Source organism: Apodemus sylvaticus, chromosome 3, assembly GCF_947179515.1.
Source record: "Apodemus sylvaticus chromosome 3, mApoSyl1.1, whole genome shotgun sequence".
NCBI lineage: Eukaryota > Metazoa > Chordata > Mammalia > Rodentia > Muridae > Apodemus > Apodemus sylvaticus.
In genome coordinates, this window is record NC_067474.1 from 18,116,623 (window position 1) to 18,140,175 (window position 23,553).

At 41.8% G+C, this 23,553-nt stretch overlaps 1 protein-coding gene and 1 non-coding gene across 2 annotated transcripts; both read right to left on the reverse strand.

Moving 5' to 3' along the window:
- Positions 1 to 19,775: 19,775 nt before the first annotated feature.
- Positions 19,776 to 20,900, reverse strand: Rps20 (ribosomal protein S20). The gene is made up of 4 exons (XM_052176027.1): positions 20,774 to 20,900; positions 20,478 to 20,577; positions 20,198 to 20,271; positions 19,776 to 19,993 (listed from the first exon to the last, which is right to left on the reverse strand). The coding sequence occupies exons 1-4, from the start codon at positions 20,774 to 20,776 to the stop codon at positions 19,811 to 19,813; spliced, it is 360 nt and encodes a 119-aa protein (XP_052031987.1). The 5' UTR covers positions 20,777 to 20,900; the 3' UTR covers positions 19,776 to 19,810.
- Positions 20,348 to 20,416, reverse strand: LOC127682010 (small nucleolar RNA U54). Its single transcript, XR_007977314.1, has one exon. It is a non-coding gene; the product is annotated as a small nucleolar RNA U54 (small nucleolar RNA).
- Positions 20,901 to 23,553: the final 2,653 nt, after the last annotated feature.

Here is a 23,553-nt window from a genome sequence, read left to right on the forward strand (position 1 = left end):
GCACCTCACTGGGCTTGGTCCTGAACCATTTTTAGGACTTTTGCCAAGACTCTGGTCTGGTTGTTCGTCTGAATGAATGGCTCACCTATACTTTATGTAGAATGCCTGAGGAGGGGACTTTCCATCAGCCCATCAATTAGAGGGTGAAGATTTAGTTTATGAGGCCTGGGGCCACCAGGACCAAGTGCCATATATCACCACGTGGCCACACCTGGTCAAGAAGTCCCCCCATCCTCCCTGTTTGGATGAGAACTTTTTTGTCACAGGCGTTGTTGCTCCCCACCCTTCTTCCTCAGAAGGAGGGCCAGCCTCAGCCCCTTGCCTTGCTCCCCGTTTCTGCTTCAGAGAAGGATCTCTGTCCCCCTCCTGTGTTCCTGTTCCTGCTGCCACTGTCCCTGCCCAGCCAGCACAATTAGAGGGTGGAGCATCCCCTGACACCCCGACTCCTCTGACTCTCCTGACTCTACTCAAAGTCTACCTGGGGCCCAGAGGGCCGACTCTACCATGGCCTTACACCTCCGGACTATGGGATGCCCAGATGCTCAGAGGAGACAGTTTCTGACATATGTGTTATTTGCCAGTAATGATCTTTACAATTAGAAGTTGCAGAACTCCCCCATTTTTACAAAGATCATCAGCTATCTCACAAGTCTTCTAGATTCAATCAGGCTGAGTCACCAGCCCATATGTGATGATTGTCAGCAACTGGTCCAGGCCCTCTGTAACTTTAATTTTTTCAAGTTCTATTTTTAATGATAGTTTTTAACCTTCCTTGTAGCCCACCACCCACCAGAGATAGTATAAAAGAAAGGATGTGAGGAAAGTGGACCCGTTTCGAAAGGTTCTTTGGAGCAATTCCTATCTGTGTTGTCTGGAAATCAGCAGTTCGGTTCACAGGTCAGCAGGTAGTGGCAGCTCAATCCACTTGCAAACACTTAGTGGCTACACCAGTAGAGTCAAATAGAGCAGGGTTAGCAATAGCGGTGATACAACCTAGCAGAAACAGCCAGGCTCAGCCTCAGCTCAAGTCAGCAGGAGGGATCAACAGGAACACCAGAAGTTCTCAGCTGTGCCTCTCTCAGGGTAATAGAAGATCAGCGAAGACTCAAGACCCACAAGCATTGCACCGTTACCTGTACCAACAAGCAAAGCTCTGTCTTTGTCACTCAGTGGAGTCCTATTTATATCCTCCAAACATCATGTGTCCTCCGTGTATTTTGCTTCAGCATGTGTCTTGCCTCCATACAGGTCTTGCCTCAGCATGCACATCTAATCAGCCTGAGTCCTTGGAAGTGGCAGCAAACTTCAATACACCACCAGAAGATTTTTGGTGCATTTCTCTCTGTGGTATCCTGACAAATGCAGCTCAACTACTCAGTGTAAGGCAGACCAATACATAGGTGTCGTTACCAAGAATCTTTCATCATATGTCCTTTCATGTGTTTGCTTTAGCAGAGCATCCTCTCTCCTGAGTCTTTTTCAGTAAAACATTCCTTTATGAGTCGGCCTTAGTCTTTCACACCTGTGTCTACTTTAACGAAACATTCCTTCATGTGCTTGCCCCAGCAAAACACTATCTAACTTAAGTTTCCACTTCAGTTCTCTTTATGACAGAAGAAAGAGAGGGGATCGTGGAAGCTGCCCAGAAATTGGTTCTGGGAACAAATGGGCTGCCTACTCAAGTCCAGGCTGATATCGATGCAGCCTTGCCTTTGACTGGACCCAACTGGGATTTTAACAGTACTTAAGGTAAGGAGAGGCTGGGTCTACTGTCAGATTCGGAAGGAGGACCTCCAAGAGTCTGCCAAATGGCCCACAAATTTAATTAGGGTGAGCCAGGTAGTGCAACAGTTTCCAGACTTCCCCACAACAGTATCCAGCACCCCCCACCCCAGTCCCAGCAATGGTTCTGCCATGTCCCTAGAGACAGAGCCAAAATTAGGATAGAGGTCACCTGTGGTTCCCTGGAATTCCCCTAATGTGCTTTAAATTCAGCCTGCTAGCTCACTTCAGGGTCTCTCCATCTCTGTAGATGGTAGACCTCAGCATGCTGGACTTCTACAGAATAAGACACTCTTTGTGATTACATACTATTTGAGTCTGGGGTATCAATATTCAGCGAATCATGGACCCTTACAACATGTACACATGCACCCAGGTACCATTTGACGTTTCTACATATACAGTTGTTCTGTTTCCTTTCCTCTTCTCTCTATGTCTTCTCGGGTTTTAAATGAATAATTATGTAGCCAAGTTTCATTTCTGTTTTCTGGCATGTTGCTCGTGTCTTTTAAAAACATTTTAAAAGACCCTCATGCCACCTGGGCTAAGGGTGAGATTCCCTTTAAAAAAAGAAGAAAGGCCGGGCAGTGGTGGCACATGCCTTTAATCCCTGCACTTGGGAAGCAGAAGCAGGCGTATTTCTGAGTTCGAGGCCATCCTGGACTACAGAGTGAGTTCTAGGATAGCCAGGGCTATACAGAGAAACCCTGTCTCAAAAAAACTAACAAGTAGAAGGAGAAGGAGGAGGAGGAGGAGGAGGAAGAGGAGAAGGAGGAGGAAGAGGAGAAGGAGGAGTAGGAGGGGAGAGGAGGAGGAGGGGGGGGAGGAGGGGGAGAAGGAGGGTGAGGAGGAGGAGGAGGGGGGAGGAGGAGGGGGAGAAGGAGGGTGAGGAGGAGGAGGAGGGGGGAGGAGGAGGAGGAGGAGGAGAAGAAGAAGAAGAAGAAGAAGAAGAAGAAGAAGAAGAAGAAGAAGAAGAAGAAGAAGAAAAGAAAGGAAGTAGAGCAGGAGGAAGGAAAAACAGAAAGGTAGTTTTAAGCACTACCTGGGTTAAAATGTACTTTTGCAATCAATCTAAATCCATTTTTTAGTAACATCACACTACCTCCTGTAAAATACAGATGCCTCAGAACAATGTTCACAGCTCCTCCCTCCTCCCCCATGAGATATTGCCTGCATTTGTCTTATTTACCCATCTGTTATAAACATCCCCAGATTGTCTTTAGGTCAGTTGGCATTAAGCGTGTATGGGATCTGTTTATCCTTCGTTTGACCCTCTCTTTGCTTCCCTGTTTTTGTGGCTCTGCATTCCTGAACTACACTCTATGTTATATATTTCCTTTCTCAGGTAGACCTTGAACTGTAGGTTGAGAGCACTGGCCTGTGTATAAGAGCCTGCTATAGTGACATGCACCTGCAATCCCAGTACTCAGAGTGGAGTTTAAAGGCTGAGTTAGGAATTTAGGGTCAGTCTCAACTATAAAGGGAGTCCCAATTCAGCCTTGGCCAAGCAAGATCTTGTCTCAAAATCAATCATACATAACTAAAACCCAGTGGTGGCACACAACTTTAATCTTAGCTCTTGGAGGGCAGATGCAGGCAGATGTTTGTGAATTTGAGACCTGGTCTACAGAGTGAGTTCTGGGACAGTCAGAGCTACATAGTGAACACTGTCTCAAAAAACAAAACAAAACAAAACAAAATAAAACAAACCAAGACAGAAATAAAACAAAAGATGACACTGTAATTCATTGCTGGAAAAGAAAAAAAAAACTCATTAATTTTGCTGGTCATCGTGGTGCAGGCCTTTAATCCCAGCACTCAGGAAACAGAACTAGGAGGACCTATGAGTCTGAGGCTAGTCTGGTCTACAGAATGAGTTCCATGATGGCCAAGGATACACAGAGAAACCCTGTGTCAAAAACAAACACACAAACAAACAAACAAGACAATAAAAAATAACTAAAACAAGAGAAAGACCCTCTCATAACTACATATCATAACATCACTCCTATCAATTATATACTTAAAATGACAGGAGGAAGTTATCATAAAGCCGAAGGTTAAGAGATTTAATCAAGGTATGATCAAAGTACATTGTATACATGTATGAAATTTTCAAAGAATAATTACAAATATATTTGAAAAGAAAAAGAATCACAAAGGGTCTGGGGAAAGGACTAAGTAGGCAAAGCATCCACCTTGCAAGGATGAGCAGCTGAGCTCAGATCACTAGCACCTGGGTAAAAAGTTGGGCCTGGAAGTGACTGCAATCCCAGTGCTGAGGAGCAGGGGTGGGGAGGAGTTGGTCAACCAATCTAGCCAATCAGGGAACACCAGGTTTAGTGAGACAAATGGCAGAAAAGGAAGGCAGCCTTGACCAACTTCAGAAGGAAGGAAGGAAGGAAGGAAGGAAGGAAGGAAGGAAGGAAGGAAGGAAGGAAGGAAGGAAGGAAGGAAGGAAGGAAAGGAGGGAGGGAGGGAGGGAAGGAGGGAGGGATGGAGGGAGAGGGAGCGTAGAACAAGAACAGAACCTGTTAGAGTTACACATGTTACCTGTTAGAGGACATTTGACATAGACCTCTCCCTCATAGTAAACAACTTATGAAACCACGGCCTCCTAATTACTGCCCAAAGGAATGAAGTCTCTGGCCATAGGTGGATATCTTGAACTGCCAAGAAGGTCACTATTAATTAATTAATTATCTAAACCAACTCCTAGAAACTGAACTCTTAACATTCAGTAAATGTTTTTTTCTGGAAAAGGACACAGACATGTCATTACCCCTCCTGTAAGGGTCAAATCAAACTGGTCTGATAACTACCTGGACAGGAAAAATGGCCCTCAGGAAAACATATTTGTCCCAGTTTAGAATTATCCTAAGTGCTACATATATTTTAAAATAAAAAATAAGTTGACATATATTATTTACTGTCAATAGAACTGTCTAGAAAAAATGTAGGTTGACACACTGGTTTTTTGGTTGTCTCACCTCTTTAGAATGAACCTTATTCTATAATAAACCCAGTCTGTCTACATTACACTGTTTGTGTCTCAGAGGAGAACTGCAGGGAGTCCAGAGCAAAGTCTTGGAGACAGAACTCACACTTTTAGTGCCAAGTCTTATTACGTTTCTAGATGCTTATGGAATGGTTGTTTATATAAGGTAAAGGTAAAGATATAGGTATATAACATCTCAATTTGAGCTGTCCATAGTGGCTTATACCTGTAATTCCCTCCAGCACTCAGGAGGCAGAAGCAAAAGATTGCCATGAGTTCAAGGTCACACTTGGACAAAGGGAATGCTATACCCTGTCATTATATATATATATATCAACCACATACACACACACACACACACACACACACACACACACACGTTCTCCAGTTACCATTATCAATACACACTTTATGAGTCTGTTTTCATTCAGTGATTTTCACAGCCCACTTGCAGTATTCCCAACAACTTGTCATATCTTCCATCATGACATGACTAAGCAAGCCTTCACTCTGGATCCACTAAGCAGTTTGCTTTTTCACCAGGCAGTGAAAGAAAAATAGAAAAATGGCTCAGACTGGTGTCATGAAGAACTCAAAGGTTTACTACCTCAGTAAGTCTTTTGTTTCATGGTCAGTTGTCTTCTGTTGTCCCCTAAATCTTTTCAGACTTTCTCTCTTCTCTTTCAGCTTTAGATCCCCTTCCCTCTCAAATGCATCCTTGAGAAACCTACTGACCTCTAGTGACTCCAAAAGGGAAATGGCTTGCCAGCAACACTTGACGTTTGCTTCTTCATTGTAACGATAACAAAAATAAAACTTCAGATGTCTTTCTTCCTCTCCCTCCTGGAGCCTCACCTGTGGTTTGAGCCCTCCTTCCACTATCCTCTTTCTTTCCTACATCACAGTCTCTAACTTTTCTGATCTACCACCTCACCATCCTCTCTGTAGCTATTTTGTACGCATGCTTTGTAAACAGTTACCGAGTCCCATGTATTTAACCCATTTTTCTACAAACTTTAAAGTTTCTTTATACAGCTGAATAAAACTCTGTATGTGCACTACAATTTTTTGGCCTATTTTCTCATGAAAGACATTGTTCCATATTTTGCTATCATCAGCAGTACAACGGTAAATGTGGATGCTGACAGAATCTTTGAGCTGCTTCCTACTTCTGGTGTAGCTACATTATATAGTGGTCAAAGTTTCAGTTTTTGATAAGCTCCATATTGATTTCCACAGTGGCTGCTTATGTTCCTCTTCTCTCGCTTGACACTGCTCAGGTTTTATCACTTGTTTGCTTTCTTTATAATAGTCATTCTGCCTCCAAAGCAGTATTCATCTTCATCTCCCTAAAGGAATAAGAATATTGAGAATTTTTCAAACATTTATTGGCCATTTGAATTTCTTTCTTTTTTTTTTTCAAAGATTTATTTAGTTATTATATGTAAGTACACTGTGGCTGTCTTCAGGCTCTCCAGCAGAGGGCGTCAGATCTCGTTATGGTTGTGAGCCACCATGGGGTTGCTGGGAATTGAACTCAGGACCTTCGCGAGAGCAGTCAGTGCTCTTAACTGCTGAGCCATCTCTCTAGGCCCCATTTGAATTTCTTATATTCAATTCATTAACTCATTTATTGATTGGATGGGAAGGTGTAGCCTCCGATGTATCAGTATGTTTTGTTTTTGTTTTTTGTGGTTTTTCGAGACAGGGTTTCTCTGTGTAGCCCTGGCCGTCCTGGAACTCACTCTGTAGACTAGGCTGGCCTTGAACTCAGAAATTCACCTGCCTCTGCCTCCCAAGTGCTGGGATTAAAGGCGTGCACCACCACTGCCTGGCTGATGTATCAGATCTTAATGCCCTATGGTATAGTTGGTAAGGATTTCCTCTAACTCTCTTTTCCTATCTGTATCTTTTCTAATTTTGTCTCTTCTTATTCTAACAAATATTCAAAGCACTATTTCAAATAAAGACAGACAAAGTGAATGTCTTCATCTTGTTCCTGACTCTACAGGCAATGCTTTAAGTTTTCACTGTTTAGTATAACACTGGTTATTGGTTCAGTGTATGTAGGTTTTATTATACTTGGGTGTGTTCCTTCTATTCCTAGACTTTTAAAGTCCTTTACCATGAAGAATGATGAACGTTTCTTTCCTCCACTGATTGCTCACACAATATATTTCTGTCTTTAGTCTATTTTGTGTAACATTTATCAGTTTGCATATGTTGAACCATCCTTGTACCTCGTTATAATGAAACCAACCTGGCCATGTAGTATGATGTTCTTCAATCCAGTTTGCAAGACTTTTATTGAAATTTTTTATGTCTGTATTCATCAGAGAAGTTGGCCTAGAGATTTGTTTCTTTGTTTTGTCATCAGGAAAATGTTAACTTTGTAAGTGTGTCTCACAGTGTTCCTTCCCTTTCTGTTACATGGTTTCTAGTTGGTTGACTTTTTTTTAAAAGTTGAATAGAATTCAGGAATGAATTTATCCAGTTATGGACTTTTCTTTGTTAAGAGCCTATTACTGCTTTAATCGCACTGCTTGTTAGAAAGATATTCAAATTGTTTATAGCCTCTTAAGTTTAGTAGGTCATGTAGTGTTATATAATTCATTTCTTCTATATTTTGCAAGATTAGGGAATATAAGTTTTCAAAGTATTCCATGATTATCTAGATTTTATTAGACTCTGGTTAAGTAGCTGTTTTTATCTCTTGTATTATTAATCTGGGTTTTTCTTTTCTTTTCTCTTTGCTAGTGGGGTTTATCAGTCTTGTTTACTTACTCAAAGACTGACTCTCTGGCCGATCTTCCTTTAGTCTCCTTGTCCTTAGTTTTCTTTATTCTTGTCTTAAATTTCTTTATTACTTGTTGCTGTGTATTTCTTTGAGGTGTCAGTTTGGCATGATTTGTTTGTTTTATGTTGCTGGGAGTTGAATTTAGGGGACCAACATGTTAACCAAGCACATACATGTTAAACATGCACACAAATGTTAAACATGCCTCTATCCCCAAATTAATCCCACTGTGTTCTTATTTTTTCAGGACCTTAAAGTATAACACTATATCATTTATTTGACATCTGACTTTTTTAAAGAATTTATTTATTAATTATATGTAAGTACACTGTAGCTGTCCTCAGATACACCAGAAGGCATCGGATCCCATTACAGATGCTTGTAAGCTACCATGTGGTTGCTGGGATTTGAACTCAGGACCTTTGGAAGAGCAGTCGGTGCTCTTAACTGCTGAGCCATCTCTCCAGCCCCAAATCTGACTTTTAAATATGATCATTCTTACCTATAAACTTCCTCTTAAAAGTGGCCTTATCTGTGTCCAGGGGGTATAGTAAATTGTGCTTTTGTTCTCATTTGATTCCAAGAACTTAACATTTTACTTCCTGATTTCTTCAGTGATTCCATGTTCATTCAGAATCTATCATCTGTCTTGAAGTATTTGTGTAGCTTCTGTGGTCTCTCCAGGTTCCTTAAAAGTCTTTTGATTGCATCAAAAAGCCAAATGGGGTGATCAAGATGGCCTCCTTAGGGGGGTGTGATACACACTGTAATGTTTGCACAATAACCAGTGCCAATGCAGCTTTCAGAATGTGCCTCCATGGGTAAGCAACATATGAATACAAATGTTTGGGGCTAACAGTGCATCATGTTGGCAACATATCCAAATGGTAAAAAAACTAACAAAAACAATAGGGAACTGTTCACGTAACTTTATGTGAGCTGAGATGGTTTCAAACTAAAAGCATTAAGAAATATTCAAGGGGCTGGGTGGTGGTCGTGACGCACGCCTTTGATCCCAGCACTTGGGAGGAAGAGGTAGGTGGATTTCTGAGTTCAAGGCCAGCCTGGTCTACAGAGTGAGTTCTAGGACAGCCAGGGCTATACAGAGAAACCCTGTCTTGAAAACAACAACAAACAAACAAACAAACAAAAGATATTCAAGGAGCATGTGCTATCTTTGTTACAATTTCATTGCTGTGAAGAGACACCAGAACCATGTCAACTCTTATAAATGAGAACATTTAACTGAGGCTGGCTGACAGTTTCCAAGGTTCAATTCATTTTAATCATGGTGGGAAGCATGGCAGCTTCCAGGCAGCCATGATTCTGAAAAAGGAGCTGAGACCTCTACATCTCCATCCAAAGGCAGCCAGGAGAAGACTGCCTTCCCAATTGGTCAGAGCCTCATCATAGAAGACCTCAAAGCCCACCTACTACACAGTGACACACTTCCTCCAACAAGGCCACACCTCCTAATAGTGCCACACCCTATGACTATGTGTTCAAACCACCACATGTGCTTGCCAGTATATTCTGGCACTGTGCCAACAATTGAATGGATTATGAAAAATAGCACTTAAAGTTTTTTGACACTAACCTAGATCTTTTTTCTCAATTTTAAGAGAAAATACTTATTGTTCCTGGTTCCTTATGTGAAACTTAATAGTTTTTATCTTTGAAAAAGATTTAAACTACCAGTGTTGAGTCCTTTCAAAAATGAAAACACTTGAGACTTGACTATAAATAAAGTGTTAAACTTTAAGGAACATAAGTGAAAGACAAAAACTTGGCATTTCTAGAACTATAACTTCAGTATGCTTTTCTTAGTTTTGTTTTGTTTTCAAAAATTGCAGTTTGATGCTAGGCATAGTGGTGTATACCTCAAATCCCAGCATTCAGAAGTCAGATGCAGGAGAATAGTAGTTAGTTCCAGGTCAGACTGACTTATAGAGAGAGACTCTGCCAAAAACATTTTTTAAATAGTTTTGCTAGACACATCCTTTTGCTGAATGTCTTAACTTCTTTTTGTTGGACTTTAAACAGATGAAGTTCCTAACTTTCCTCAAGCTATGGCTCCAGTAATGTGAAGAAGCAGTGATCAATAAACACAAGAGGAAGCAGATATTTGGGAATTGTTTCATGAGTGTCTCCGTTCTCCTTTCTGTGTTGTTTCTCATGCTTCTCCCTTGGATATATGGTGAAGTCATTTCAGTTTCTACCAAGATTCCTGAATGTCTTGTTAGGGCAAATGTGTTTCATTTCCTGAAATTTAGATTAATACATTTTCACGTATTTATATAGCAGGCAATATCTGCAATTTTTGAAAACAAGACAAAGCAAAACCAAGAAAAGCATACTGAGGTTATAGTTCTAGAAATTTCAAGTTAAGAATACTGAAAAAAATTCACCTATTTTTCAGGTAATCCCATGAGGTACTTTTGTTATTTTACAGATAAGAAAAGTGAGATATGAGAATAATTAATAGCCGGCAGTTGTGGCACACACCTCCAGGAGGCAGAGGCAGGCAGGTCTCTAAGTTCCAGGCCAGCCTTGTCTATAGAGTTCCAGGACAGAGGTTACACAGAGAACCCCAGTCTTGAAAAGTCAGGGGGGAAAAGATTAATAAGTAACTTAAGATGCATAATAACTGGAGACACAGCCAGGAAAGCCTGTGTTCGGGATTGACTGTCTAATACAGAGTCTGGCCCAAGAGCCCTATGGTGGTGAGACACTGTGCTACTGACTTTCAGTAAAAAGTTTCCTGGATGGCTATTTATACATTATATAGAAACAATGCTTGAGAAGTTTTAGGAATCAATTAAATTTCAGCCCATGATTATACACATTGAAATGTCATGCAGAGAAAACAAAAAATAAAGCTGTGGCAAAGAGACAATATAAACAGATTGGTGGTGAGTTTCACACCATTCCGGAACGCAGAAAATGAATGCAGGCTGAGCAAAGGAAGAAAAAGGATAAGAATGGCCACGGCTGGGAAGGCTGCCCAGCAGTGGTGATCAAAACTGCACTTTCTGATCTTTGGCTGCTCGGGGTAGAAGTAGGGTTCAAAATGGAGGAGTTGGAAGAAGGCAAAACTGGGTCAGGGGTCAGTTCTCGTACTATAGATCAAAACCAAAGAACTATGCTGTGGGCCCGAGACTCGGCAAAGGGAGAACATCTACAACACTGAATGGCCACTGGGAAGAATGGCTGAAGGTTTACATTAGGATGGAAGCTTCTTACTGCAGGCGTGTTTTCCTGAGGTGCAGGTGTGTTCTCGTGAGGTCTTGAAAGTGAAGTCCACGCAGAGTACAAGTTTGTAGGAAAAGCTGGTCTATTTACATAGGAACAGGGAAGATTCCAACCATATCCATAAAAACTCAACTTTCTCTCTCTCTCTCTCTCTCTCTCTCTCTCTCTCTCTCTCTCTCTCTCTCTCTCTCTCTCTCTCTCTCTCTCTCTCTCTCTCCAGAGTTTCTTTGTGTAGTATTGGCTGCCCTGGAACTAGCTCTCTAGGCCAGGCTGGCCTCGAACTTACAGAGATACACCTGCCTTTGCCTCCTGGAGCAACTGCTCCCAGCAAAATGCAATTCTTTTAAGAAAAAAATGTATTTATTTTTATGCGTGTTTTGCCTGTATGTATGTACGTATGTATGTATGCATGTATGTATGTATGTATGTATGTATTATGTATGAGCTCTTTGTATGCTTAGAGCCTAAGGAAGCCAGGAAAAGGAGCTGGTGTCCTTAAAACTGGAGTTACCAATGGGTTGTAAGCCGACATGGATGCTGGAAACCAAACCCAGATTCTCTGCAGAGCAGACAGTGCTCTTAATTACTAAGTCATCTCTCCAGACCCAAAACATAATCCTTAAATATGAGTAAAATTATAATATATATATGAAATTGTAACCAAAATAAAGAAATAAAAGGTCCATATTAAAATGGGTCTTCCTACTTCAAATGATTTAATTAAGAAGGTGTATCCAGTCAGTTAGTTTTTAGTTAATCCTAGATGCATTCCAGTTAACAACCAAGAACAGTCATCACACTGAGTAACTGCCTAAAGGACAACCTTTACTGCTAGTTATTTCGTTCAAGCAAACAGTATGCACATATAGATCACGTCACTTCTTTCAGTCAGATAATAGGTCTGTACGCATCTGCTATCCAGTTCCTACAGAGAAAAGCAGAGCCAGCAAAGTGTGGAGTTGTAAGGCCTCTTTGTTTCCAAGTCATAAATGTATATGACACTTTACAAAAATGGACAGCCAGAACAGGAAATCAGCCAACAAAGATGTAAATACATCAAAAAAAAAAAAAAAAAAAACAACAGATAATTCTGGAAGCAAAATTTAAATCAGTCATAAATGCTGTTATATAGGAAATAGTTAGCCATGAACATGTTGACCCTGCCAACATCCAGGAGACTTTATGTGCATCGTGACTAACTGTGACAAACAAGAATGAGTAAACTCGAGTTGGCTCCAGGTGTCCGTGGATTCTACAGCTGTGAACTCAATCAACTGGATAGAAAATAAAACACTGCATATGTACGGAACATGCATAAACTTTTTCCTGTCCTCATTCTCTGTACTGGCTGGTTTCATGTGTCAACTTGACACAGGTTGGAGTTATCACAGAGAAAGGCACTTCAGTTGAGAAAATGCCTCAACAAGATCCAGCTGTGGGGCATTTTCTCAATTAGTGATCAAGCCGGGAGGGCCCCTTGTGGGTGGTGCCATCCTGGTCTGGTAATCTTGGGTTCTATAAGAAAGCAAGCTGAAGCCGGTTGGTGGTGGCACACGCCTGTAATCCCAGCACTCTGGGAAGCAGGAGGATTTCTGAGTTCGAGGCCAGCCTGGTCTACAGAGTGAGTTCCAGGACAGCCGGGGCTATACAGAGAAACCCTGTCTCAAAACAAACAAAAAAAACCAAACACAAAAAGAAAGAAAGAAAGAGAGAGAGAGAGAGAGAGAGAGAGAGAGAGAGAGAGAAAGAAAGAAAGAAAGAAAGAAAGAAAGAAAGAAAGAAAGAAAGAAAGAAAGAAAGAAAGAAAGAAAGAAAGAAAGAAAGAAAGAAAGGAAGGAAGGAAGGAAGGAAGGAAGGAAGAAAGAAAGGAAGGAAGGAAGGAAGGAAGGAAGGAAGGAAGAAAGAAAGAAAGTTGAACAAGTCAGGGGAAGCAAGCCAGTAAGGAACATCCCTTCATGGCCAGCATCAGCTCCTGCTTCCTGACCTGCTTGAGTTCCAGTCCTGACTTCCTTTAGTGATGAACAGCAGTGTGGAATTGTAAGCTGAATAAATCCTTTCCTCCCTAGCTTGCTTCTTGGTCATGTTTGTGCAGGAATAGAAACCTTGACTAAGACACTTCCTAAATAATAGACTATCACAACTATTTTTATAGCACTTCTATTTTATTAAGTGTTACAAATAATCTGGTATTGATCTAAAATATATTAGAAGATCTGTGTTTAATTCAAACAGTATGCTTTCTATAGAGAACTTAAGTATCTTTAGATGTTGGTATATCCTGAATTTCAGAAGCTATCCATCACTGGTACCAGGGGACAACTGTAATTAAAACAGAAATGACAAACATGTCACAGAAATGATGCTTTGCCCTTGGGAACTGGAGTTAATAACCATGTAGACACTGGGAATCAAACCCAGGTCCTCTTCAAGAATAAGTCCTCTTTAACAGTTTATTTTAACTAAGTCATCTTCCCAGATACAAGATCTTTATAAATAGAATATTTCCTAAATGTTCTGTTTTAGATAACAGCATACTAAATATTAACTTCTAAAAATTTCTTATTTCTCCTTACAACTAAAGTAATAGTAAGAAACACTTTAATGTTTTCATAAGAATTTTACAGGTCATGGACTAGTAATTTTCCCCAAATCATTTTGACAGTCTAAGTTTAAATGGTCATTTTCTTTAGTTGAATGGGTTATCAAAACAACCGTAAGACATACAACTTCATGGAAAAGCTGCATCAACATATTTAGTGATTTCCTAGGTATGACACCAAAGGCAGAGTCCTCAAGCCTGGAGTTATTGATTTATAATCTATTATCCCTAGTACTCTAAAGGCTGAGCCAGGAAGAACTGTAGCAGTTCAAGGCTAGCCTTGGCTATCTAGCAAGTTGAGACCAGTCTAGGCTATAGAAGACCCTGGCTCATAAAACAGAATCAAAGGGAAAACAAAACAATTAAGTTAACAGAAAACAGAATGCAAAACAACCTACAGAGCGGGTGCAAGTTCCAGGACAGCCAGATCTACACAGAGAAACCATCTCGAAAACACAAACCAAAGCAAACGAAAACAAGAAAAGTGAGAATGTAAAATGATGCAACAGCTGTGGAAAACAGCATGGATTTCTCAAAAGTTAGAACTAGGAAGACCATACATGCTAGCAACCTCATTTCTCATTTGACATATGCAATATGAAAAGCTGTATCTCAAAGATGTGTCTAAACATTCAGGAATGGTGTCACAAGCTTTGAATTCTAGAGTTCCTGAGACTGAAGCAGGAGGATTGCCACAAGTTTGAGGCCTGCCAGAATCACACGGTAAAACTTTCCTCAAACACTGAAAAGAAAGAAAAATTCCTGCCATGCAACAAGGGTGGACCTTGATGGCATTATGATAAACAAACAGTAGCCTGTGATTCCACTGGTATGAGCTATCTTATAATGACCAAACTCACAGAAACAGGAAGTAAAATATGTGCCAGGTGGACTTAAGGGTTCGGAATTTCAATTTTAGAAGAGAAAAAATTCTGGGGATCTGTTGCACTGTATTGATTATACTGAATTTTTTTAAATCATAATTTGTCTCTATAATTCTGTTCTTGAGATTTTCATATACAATGGAATACCATATCTAACCCCCATTTTCCAACTCCTTTATATCTCTCCCACCATATTTACCTCCCAACCTTATCTTTTTTCCTTCTATGTTTTGCTAACCCACTAAACCCAGTCAGTGCATGAGCTTGGGTCATTTACTGGAACATGGGGAACCTACCAGAAGAAACTCTTCAGAGTGATTCTCTTTCCCTCAGTAGCTATCAACTGCCAACAGCTCCTCAGTTTGGGATGGAGCCTGGATAGAATCTCCCCTTTATACTGTAGAATTTTGGCTAGCTTGATCTTGTTAGGTTTATCTTTTAGTGACTGGGGGGATGGTCTGCTGGTTGGAAGCACTTATTTCTCTTTCTTTCTTTCTTTCTTTCTTTCTTCCCCCACCCCCACCCCCTCCCTGAGACAGGGTTTCTCTGTATAGCCCTGGCTGTCCTGGAACTCACTCTGTAGACCAGGCTGGCCTCGAACTCAGAAATTCGCCTGCCTCTGCCTTCCAAGTGCTGGGATTACAGGCGGGCGCCACCATTGCCCAGCCTTATTTCTTTTTCTAAGGGTTGGGGGTTTGTTTAATTACCAGCAGTCTCCTGCCAGCTCCAGGGATCTACCAAACTTCTCTTCTGGCCTCCTTGAGCACCAGGTACACAGACATACATCCAGGCAAAGCTCTCATGCCCATAAAATTAAAAGTTATCTTTATGAGAGAACTTGAATTCAAAATATTCTGAGGGGAGTGGATAGTCATACATACAAGCAGCAGCAACTGACAGTCCTTAAAGCTAAACTATAGCAGAAACCATTATAAAGCTAAGCTATAGCAGAAACCATTATGAAGCTAAGCTATAAAGAACCATTTTAGCATTCTTTGTATGTTTGAAGCTTTCAGTGAGATATTTAAGAAATCAAGATAATGAAGTTGAAAAATAACTCAACAGAAATGATAGGTAAGACAGTTAAGAAAATCTCCACCTAAGTGGTGGTGGTGCACGCCTTTAATCCCAGCTCTCAGGAGGCAGAGGCAGGCAGATCTCTGTGTTCAAGGTCAGCCAGGGCTACACAGAGAAACCCTGACTCAACAAACAAGCAAACAACAACAACAACAGAATCCAACCAACCAAAAAACAAAAAGAAAAATTCTCTGAATAAAAAAACAAACAAACCATAAACTATAAGGACACACGGAAGCGGTAGTTTTAGATGGCCACAAGGTTGATGTTAAAAGGAGTCCCAGTGAGATGTGGCAGACAGACAGAAATCAAAGAACCATCTTATGCACTCTCTGACGATGGTGGAAATATAAATGCACTGAGTCATTTAAAGGCATCCTTTTGGCTGTTTTACTGAAACTTTCTCCAAAAATGTCCCCCAAAAGTTATATGCTTATGGATGGGTTTGGGGTTTTTTTTCTTTTGTTTTGTTTTTGGTTTTTGGAGACAGGGTTTCTCTGGCTGGCCTCGAACTCAGAAATCTGCCTACCTCTGCCTCCCAAGTGCTGGGATTAAAGGTGTGTGCCACCACCACCTGGCAATGCTTATGTTTTTAAATGGTTAAATTTTTATTGCATTATTTATATGTGTGTGAGCCAGATAACTTGTGAGCACTGGTTTTCTTTTTCCACCTTGTAGATTCTGGGATTGAACTCAGACTGTCAGGACTGGCAACAAATTGCTTTTACCCACTGTTGAGCTATTTTTCCAGCCCTATAATTCTAATAGCTGAGTGTACACATCTACAATGCAACAAAAATTCAGACTTCTAAGAATACTTTCTTTACACATCCAAGTGGAAAGATGCTATTAAAAACATTTTGGGGGCTGGTGAGATGGCTCAGCAAGTAAGAGCACTGACTGCTCTTCCAAAGGTCCTGGGTTCAAATCCCAGCAACCACATGGTGGCTTACAACCATCCGTAATGAGATCTGACTCCCTCTTCTGGTGTGTCTGAAGACAGCTACAGTGTACTTACATATAGTAATAAATAAATCTTTTAAAAAAAACATTTTAATCGAAATCGTGCTTATAGCAAATGCCTACAAAACTGTTAAGAGGAATGAATGAGGTCAACGAAGAGACATGCATTAAATATATTCATTAAAAACTGTGGCACATATGTATCAGATATGCAACCAACGGTAAACATAACATGCAGACTATACACATACACATACCAGTATTTAGCCAGAAAACTAAATTCTAAAAAAATCCTCAAATTTGTGGACACATGGATAGAACTAGAGGACAAAATATTAAACCAGGCGCAGAAAAATACTGCAAGTTCTCTCATGTGTGGAAGCTAGGGCTAATCCGAGAGAGACTAGGGCCATAAGGGGCTAGGAAGGGAAAGAAAAATGAAAATAAAAATATTGGATAACCAGAACCAAATGTGATACTGGAGTTAAGTTCCAGCATCTTACAGAAAAATGTGACTCCCTTTCAGAATAACTGCTATTTTACAAAGCAGTATGAGTGATTCAAAGATGCGCAGCATAAGGATGATGCAAATTCAACCTACCTGGATTTCATTTACATGCTGTCTACATTTGTAGACTCACACTGTGCTGTGTTGTACAAATAAGCCAATTGCCTAGCACATGTGAGGTTCCTGAAAATATAAAACATTTCTATAGATTGATGAAAATGTCACAATTAACAATTTTAGCAACACAATTGGAGGGTGTATGCTATTAATGAAAATGGTAACTACAAAATACGAAATAAATTCTTGTTTATAGAACAAAAGGAACAGGAATTTCATTTAATGTGTGATTTAAGATATGGTAGTCCGAGGGCATATTCATTTTAATTAGTTTCAAAAGATAAAACCTCATTTGTGCCATGCTCTCCAGTTAGACTTGCCCCAATTTCCATTGAGCATAATCCAGTTACAAACTGCGAAGATGGGGGTTTCAGATTTCTCAAAGAATCCTTTCAAGTAACTCACACCATAGGCTAGCATGTCCTCAGGAAATCCATGCCCACAGCGAGGCAATCTTGGCTTCACTGGAAAGTGTGTCTCAGGCAGAATGAAAATACTGCCTGAGACAGTATTTTGAGGCAGATACTATTAGTATCCTACGTCACAGAAGAATTTAGTCATAAGGAAGTCTTGTAATTTGATCTGGCCTTCTGATCCAAGAACCTAAATTTGGAATTTGATTCCGAAGCCAAAGCTTTCCATTCAACATCCCTTTGCCTGTTTTATTTTATACCCATAAACCACACACATCAAGTCCCAGCAATGTCAGATGCAGAAACTGGAGACTGCAAAGAAGTGGCTTCAATGCCCTTGGTAATTGCATTTCTAAAACAGCAGAGCTCTCAATCAGAGGAAGTTAATTTCTGCCTTTAACTCACTCATACAAGAGTCACAGAATCAAGGATTCAAGGTTACTTCCTGGTTAGCTTATCCTTAGATTCAAGTCTCTGAAAGTGGTTTTTCAAGAAGTATTGATTCCCAAATAGTTTTGAGACTGTCCTGCAAACTGGTCTTGACACTAGAGACCCACCTGCCTCTGCTGGGATTAAAGGCCTTAAGTTACCAAATTGTGAATTTTGTTTTTTGTTCTTGGAGACAGGGTTTCTGTGTAGCCTTTGCTGTCCTGTAACTTACTATGTAGACCAGGCTGGCCTCAAACTCAGGAATTCCCTGGCTCTGCCTCTAAAGTGCTGGGATTAAAGGTGTGTCCCACCACTGCCTGGCCTAAATTCTAGTTTTTAAAGCATTATTAATCCATGCATTTTACATATTAAATGGAAACAACTCATGGGTAAAGATGTAGCTTTACCCACAAACAAAAACATTCTTTGGCCCTAAATGTTTTCATAGAAAAAAATCTTTCAAATAACTCAAGATGCTGAGTAACATGCATAGCTGTTTAAGGTGAGTTCTTGCCAACTATCAAATTTACACATGGGGGGGGGATGGTAACTACTTCCATCAGATTAACCTGTTAGACATTTCCACTGTTACTGATGGATATACAGGAAGGTTCAGCCCATCATGGGGAAGTACCATTCTCAGGCAAGTGGGCTTAAGACTATAATGTAGCTGAGGAAGCAAGCCAGTAAAGATAATAAATAATAATCCAAAAGCAAAAGCCTAGCTAGGTCCATTATTCAAAGGCATGCAAAAAGAGCAATTTGTGTAAAAAATTAATTTGCTAGGTGGCCATAGTGACATACAATTTTAAACTTAAGCATTCAGGAGGCAGGCAGATTTCTGACTTAGATGCCAATCTAGAGTTGGAGGGCAGCTAGGACTATAGAGAAACCTCAATAAATAACTTTCCCAAATAGTACTGTTTACATATTCATTAAGTACATTTTTTCAAGATTTATGTATGAGTACACTAGTTATACAGATGGTTGTGAGCCATCATGCGGTTGCTGGGAGTTGAACTCAGCACCTTCGGAAGAGAAGTACTAGAAGGACCTTCTAGTACTTCTAGAAACTGCTCTAATAGTTCATGTATTTATCCACTATATAAAATACACTAAAGTTCTACAGTACCTAAGCCTAGCCTCAACACTAGTTCAACTCAAAACCAGCTTCTACACACTTCACTATCTAAAACCTGCTTTGATATGTACCGGAACTCAACATAGCATTCCCTAGGCTGTTTTATTTTCCAGTTGAACAGACGTAATTTGAGATTAGTAAATGTGGTCGAAGGCTTCAAGGCCCCCAAACCAAATGTTGCAGTGACTCTGCAACGGAATACTCCTAAGTACTGTGAAAAGCAAAGGGTAGCTTGGGTCTAATTCCTTAGTACACTAGTCTTTTGACTAAAGAACCCAAAAGACTTTAGTAACCCTCTACAAGACACAGAAGCAAACCAGGCATAGTGGCTCATGTCTGGTAATTAAGACAGAATCCATTTTAAAGAACCCAGAATGGCCAATACAGTGGTCCCTTTTATTTCTGTACTCTGGAAGCAGAAGGCAATCAAATCAGATTGGTATTTGCTGAGGCCAGCCTGTTCTGTAGAGATCCTATCCCAAAACACCTGCCCAGACCTAATAATCAAGGATGCAATCTGCTCTATTAGTCAAACCTAGCCTTTAAATTGGCTCAGTGCCCTTAGGAAATCCAACACGTGTTCTTTCTCACTTGACCAATCTGTTAGCACACCTTCATTTCTAAAAGCCGTTTAATGCTTTAATATTTGCTCAGTGGTTGAAGATTTTGTTCTTTCCCTAGGGATGCAGGTTGGGTTTCCCGAATCTACATGGTGGTTCAAAATAACATCTGCTGGGATACTTACGACACACACACACATACATTTAAAGTCAAACATTAAAAAAAAAAAAAACAAACCATGAATAAACGCCATCAAAACTTATTAAGTCAATTTATTTAAACAGTTGACTTAGGCATCTGCAATGGTGACTTCAACCTCCACTCCCGGCTCAATACTGATGGAAGTAATCTGCTTAACAATCTCAGAAGGACTATGTAAATCAATGAGTCGCTTGTGGATCCTCATCTGGAAACGATCCCAGGTCTTGGAACCTTCACCGCAAGGCGTTTTTCTGGTAGTGATTCTCAATGTCTGCAATAAAAGAAAATACACTAGTACATTTCTCCTGAACCATTCTCTCCGCATGTTAACAGGTTTCAGCCACTTTCACCAGACAGTAGATCTCTTGAGAGTTTGCTGCTTTAATAAAGGCATACCCAATCACCACCAGCATTTGACACCCGAACCCCGAATTTCTCCCCTCCCCACCCGTTGACACCACTACCTGTCGCTCACCTTGGTGGGCATGCGCACCGGTCCCTTCACTTTCAGATTCTTTTCCTTTGCGCCTCTGATCAAGTCCGCGCAAACTGCGGGCGAAGGAAGAAAGCACGGCTTTTCAGTTCACCCAGAGCGACTCTCGGGTCGTTCTCAACAAGTCACCCTTATCGGCTCAGAATAGCGTATAACAACTATCACCGTAGCTCAACACACTAGGTTCTCTCCTCATCGCCGACTGCGCCAGGGCGACGGCGCGAGGCACCACCCACCCACCCACCCAGAGCACCGTACTGACCCTTCTCCAGCGACTTCACGTTGCGGCTGGTGAGCGTGATTCGAATCCGGTGAATCGCCACTTCGGGCTCCACGGGCGTCTTTCCAGTATCTTTAAATGCCTGTTATCACGCAGGCGGAAAAACAAACAGCGAACGTAAATCGCGGCCCACTCCTACACAACCGCCATCCGGACCCTATCCTTTCCCGGGCCCTCGCCGCGGCGGGGGCCCCTCTCCCGGGGTCTGCGCTCCCGGCGCCCCGGAAACTCGAGCCCCGCCGACGCCCCAGGCCGCGTGGCGTCGTCCCCCACCTCACCATGACTGAGGCGCGGCTTCCTGACCGACTTGTTCCTCAGCAGGAGCGAACAGCGGTGAGTCAGGACGGAGCAGACGTGACAGAGCTCCGCAGCACGCACCACCCGGTCTCAGAAAGGAGGGCGCGGTGCGCGCTCAGCGCTTATATAGCACGCTCGCATCCGGGTCCTTTGTGACCCGGAACAGGAACCGCCCCGCCCGCGAGGAGGTCGCCGCGGGAGGCAGGGCTGCATCGCCACCTAGTTGGCGGGAAAAGAGAGGACGCGCGCGCCCCCTTGCGTCTCGGCGGAGTCACTGCCGTGACCTGAAGGACTGAAGAATCTGGAGCTGAGAAAACGTCTGTTAGGTGCTCTGTGCATACACACCCATGGTCTTTACAGTGCGAAATATGCCTCGCATCCATGCCCGATCAACTTGCTTTTGTCTAACAAGGAAAGATTTTTTTCTTTTAGTTTAGCTGGCACGGACCTTGGGGAAGAATGATCCTGACAAGCCAAGGGCTTGCATTTATTTACTTGGTGCTGAAGACAGAATCCAGGGCACAGCAGGAAAAAGCAATCCAGCTATGAGCTGGCACCCTGAGTTCGTTCCTGTAAATCCTTGGTAGAAGAAGAGATTGGTTTCTTGTCTTCTGACAAGAGCTGTGGCACCCCACCTCCACCCCCCATTAATTACTAACATTATATTCTAAAAATTATTCGGAAACTGTTTTTCAGAGCTGAAATACCCTTTTGTGATATTCTGACTTTGGGCCGGGAACGTCTGTATCTGCTGGAGAAGACCCCGGTTTAGCTTCTGTTCTTTCAGTTAAGAGAAGTCAGAACTCTAGGCCTAGGGCTCTGTCGGGTCACAGGGCATTGCACCTGCGGTGGCCTGGAACCCAGTTTTCTACCCAGTTTTAACATGCTCTCTCCTCTATGTTGCGAGGGAACAATGTGTATTGGCTGAGACCTCCGAAGACTCCCCAGAACGGAGCATCTGCTCATAATAAAAGTCGTGTCCAAGTCCAGCAGAAAGAAAGCAAAGCGAGGTCAAATGCCCTAAAACGCAGAGAGCAGTGCAGGTTAATCTCCCCTCTACACTACCCACTATGCAAGGATAAGGCTGTGGTCAAATAGAATGCAAGCCCGGAGGTGGGTTACAGACAAAACAGGAGGAAATAACATTGTTTTGCAAGTGAAAGTTTTGTTCTCAGCGTTGCCACCCAGATACAGACTCCCCTCCGATTAGCACTCCTTTGAAAGCAGTTCTCTTCTGAGCTTTAGGTGCACAGGCACTGACTGACTCACTTACTTGGTCACAATTCGACCTAGCTAGTAACTGGCTTTCTGACTCACAATGTACTCCAAGCTCTGCTGTCACCGAACAATTAAGGTAAGTGTTAAAGTTAGGAGATTTTTCAAGTTCAATTATTTTTTAAATATAATCCATTGACTGCTTAGACTTTACTAGTAGATTTCATAGCAGAAAAAAGTCTGACTTCTTTTTTCTTTTTTTGGTTATTTGTGTCATTGGTTTTTGTTTGAGACAGAGTTTCTTTGGGTAGCCCTTGCAGTTCTAGAATCATGCTGTAGAGCAGGCTGACCTGAACCCTGAGATCCACCTGCCTCTGCCTCCAGAGTGCTGGGTGGGGTTAAAGGCATTCCACCACCATAGCTAAAACCTGCATTTTTATTTTATTAGCTGTGACATGGACTTTAATTCTGTTTAATGTACTAATAGGGTTATCTGCAACAAATAAAGAATGTAATAGTCCAGCTTCCTGAGATGTGATCTGAATTAGTATTAACTACAACTTCAGAGCTCTGTACAGCAATGCTCCAAAGTTGGCCAGAGATTGAACAGGGTGCTTGAGAAAGACAAGTACACACACCACACACACACACACACACACACACACACACACACACACACACACAGAGAGAGAGAGAGAGAGAGAGAGAGAGAGAGAGAGAGAGAGAGAGAGGTTGACTTCAAACTTAAGATCTTCCCATCCTTGTTTTTCCAGTGCTACAGGATTACAGGAGGACAAAATCACTCCCAGGAAGAATTATTGACAAAAACAAATCATAGACTTTCCTTACTTCTCGGTGGCATGGGTCTGTAATCCCAGTGTTGGGGGGCCAGAGGCAGGAGAATCTCATGTTCAAGATCAGCCTGGACTACAGAGTAAGAACCCACCTCAAAAAAAAAAAAAAAAAGCTGGGGGTGTGGCTTAGCAATGGAACCTCTCAAAGAAAGAGGGCGGTGAAAGAAAGTTCAGTGAGAAACGGGTAAAATATACCCCAGAGTTATGTGAGTGGAGTTAATCCCAGCACTTGGAAGGCAGAGTCAGGTGGATCTCTGTGAGTTCAAGGCCCACCTGGCCTACATAGTAAGAGGGATTTGTAGAGACTCTGTCTCTAAAAAAAGAAGGAAGGAAGGAAGGAAGGGAGGGAGGGAAGGAGGGAAGGAGGGGGAAAGGAAGGGAGGGGGGAGGGAGGGAGGTGTTAGCTCAGCAGTTAAGAGCCTTGGCATTCTTGCAGAAGACCTGATTTGGTGCCCAGCATCCACATGGTAGCTCACGGTCTCCTGTAATTCTTTCCTCCTGGATACCAGGTACTCATGCATGCATGCAGGCAAAACATTTCTACAGCGAGAGAGAGAGAGAGAGAGAGAGAGAGAGAGAGAGAGAGAGAGAGAGACAGAGAGAGAGACAGAGAGAGAGACAGACAGCAGAGAGAGACAGACAGAGAGAGAGATCTTTAAAGAAGAGTTTTTTTTTTTTTTTTTTTTTTTTTT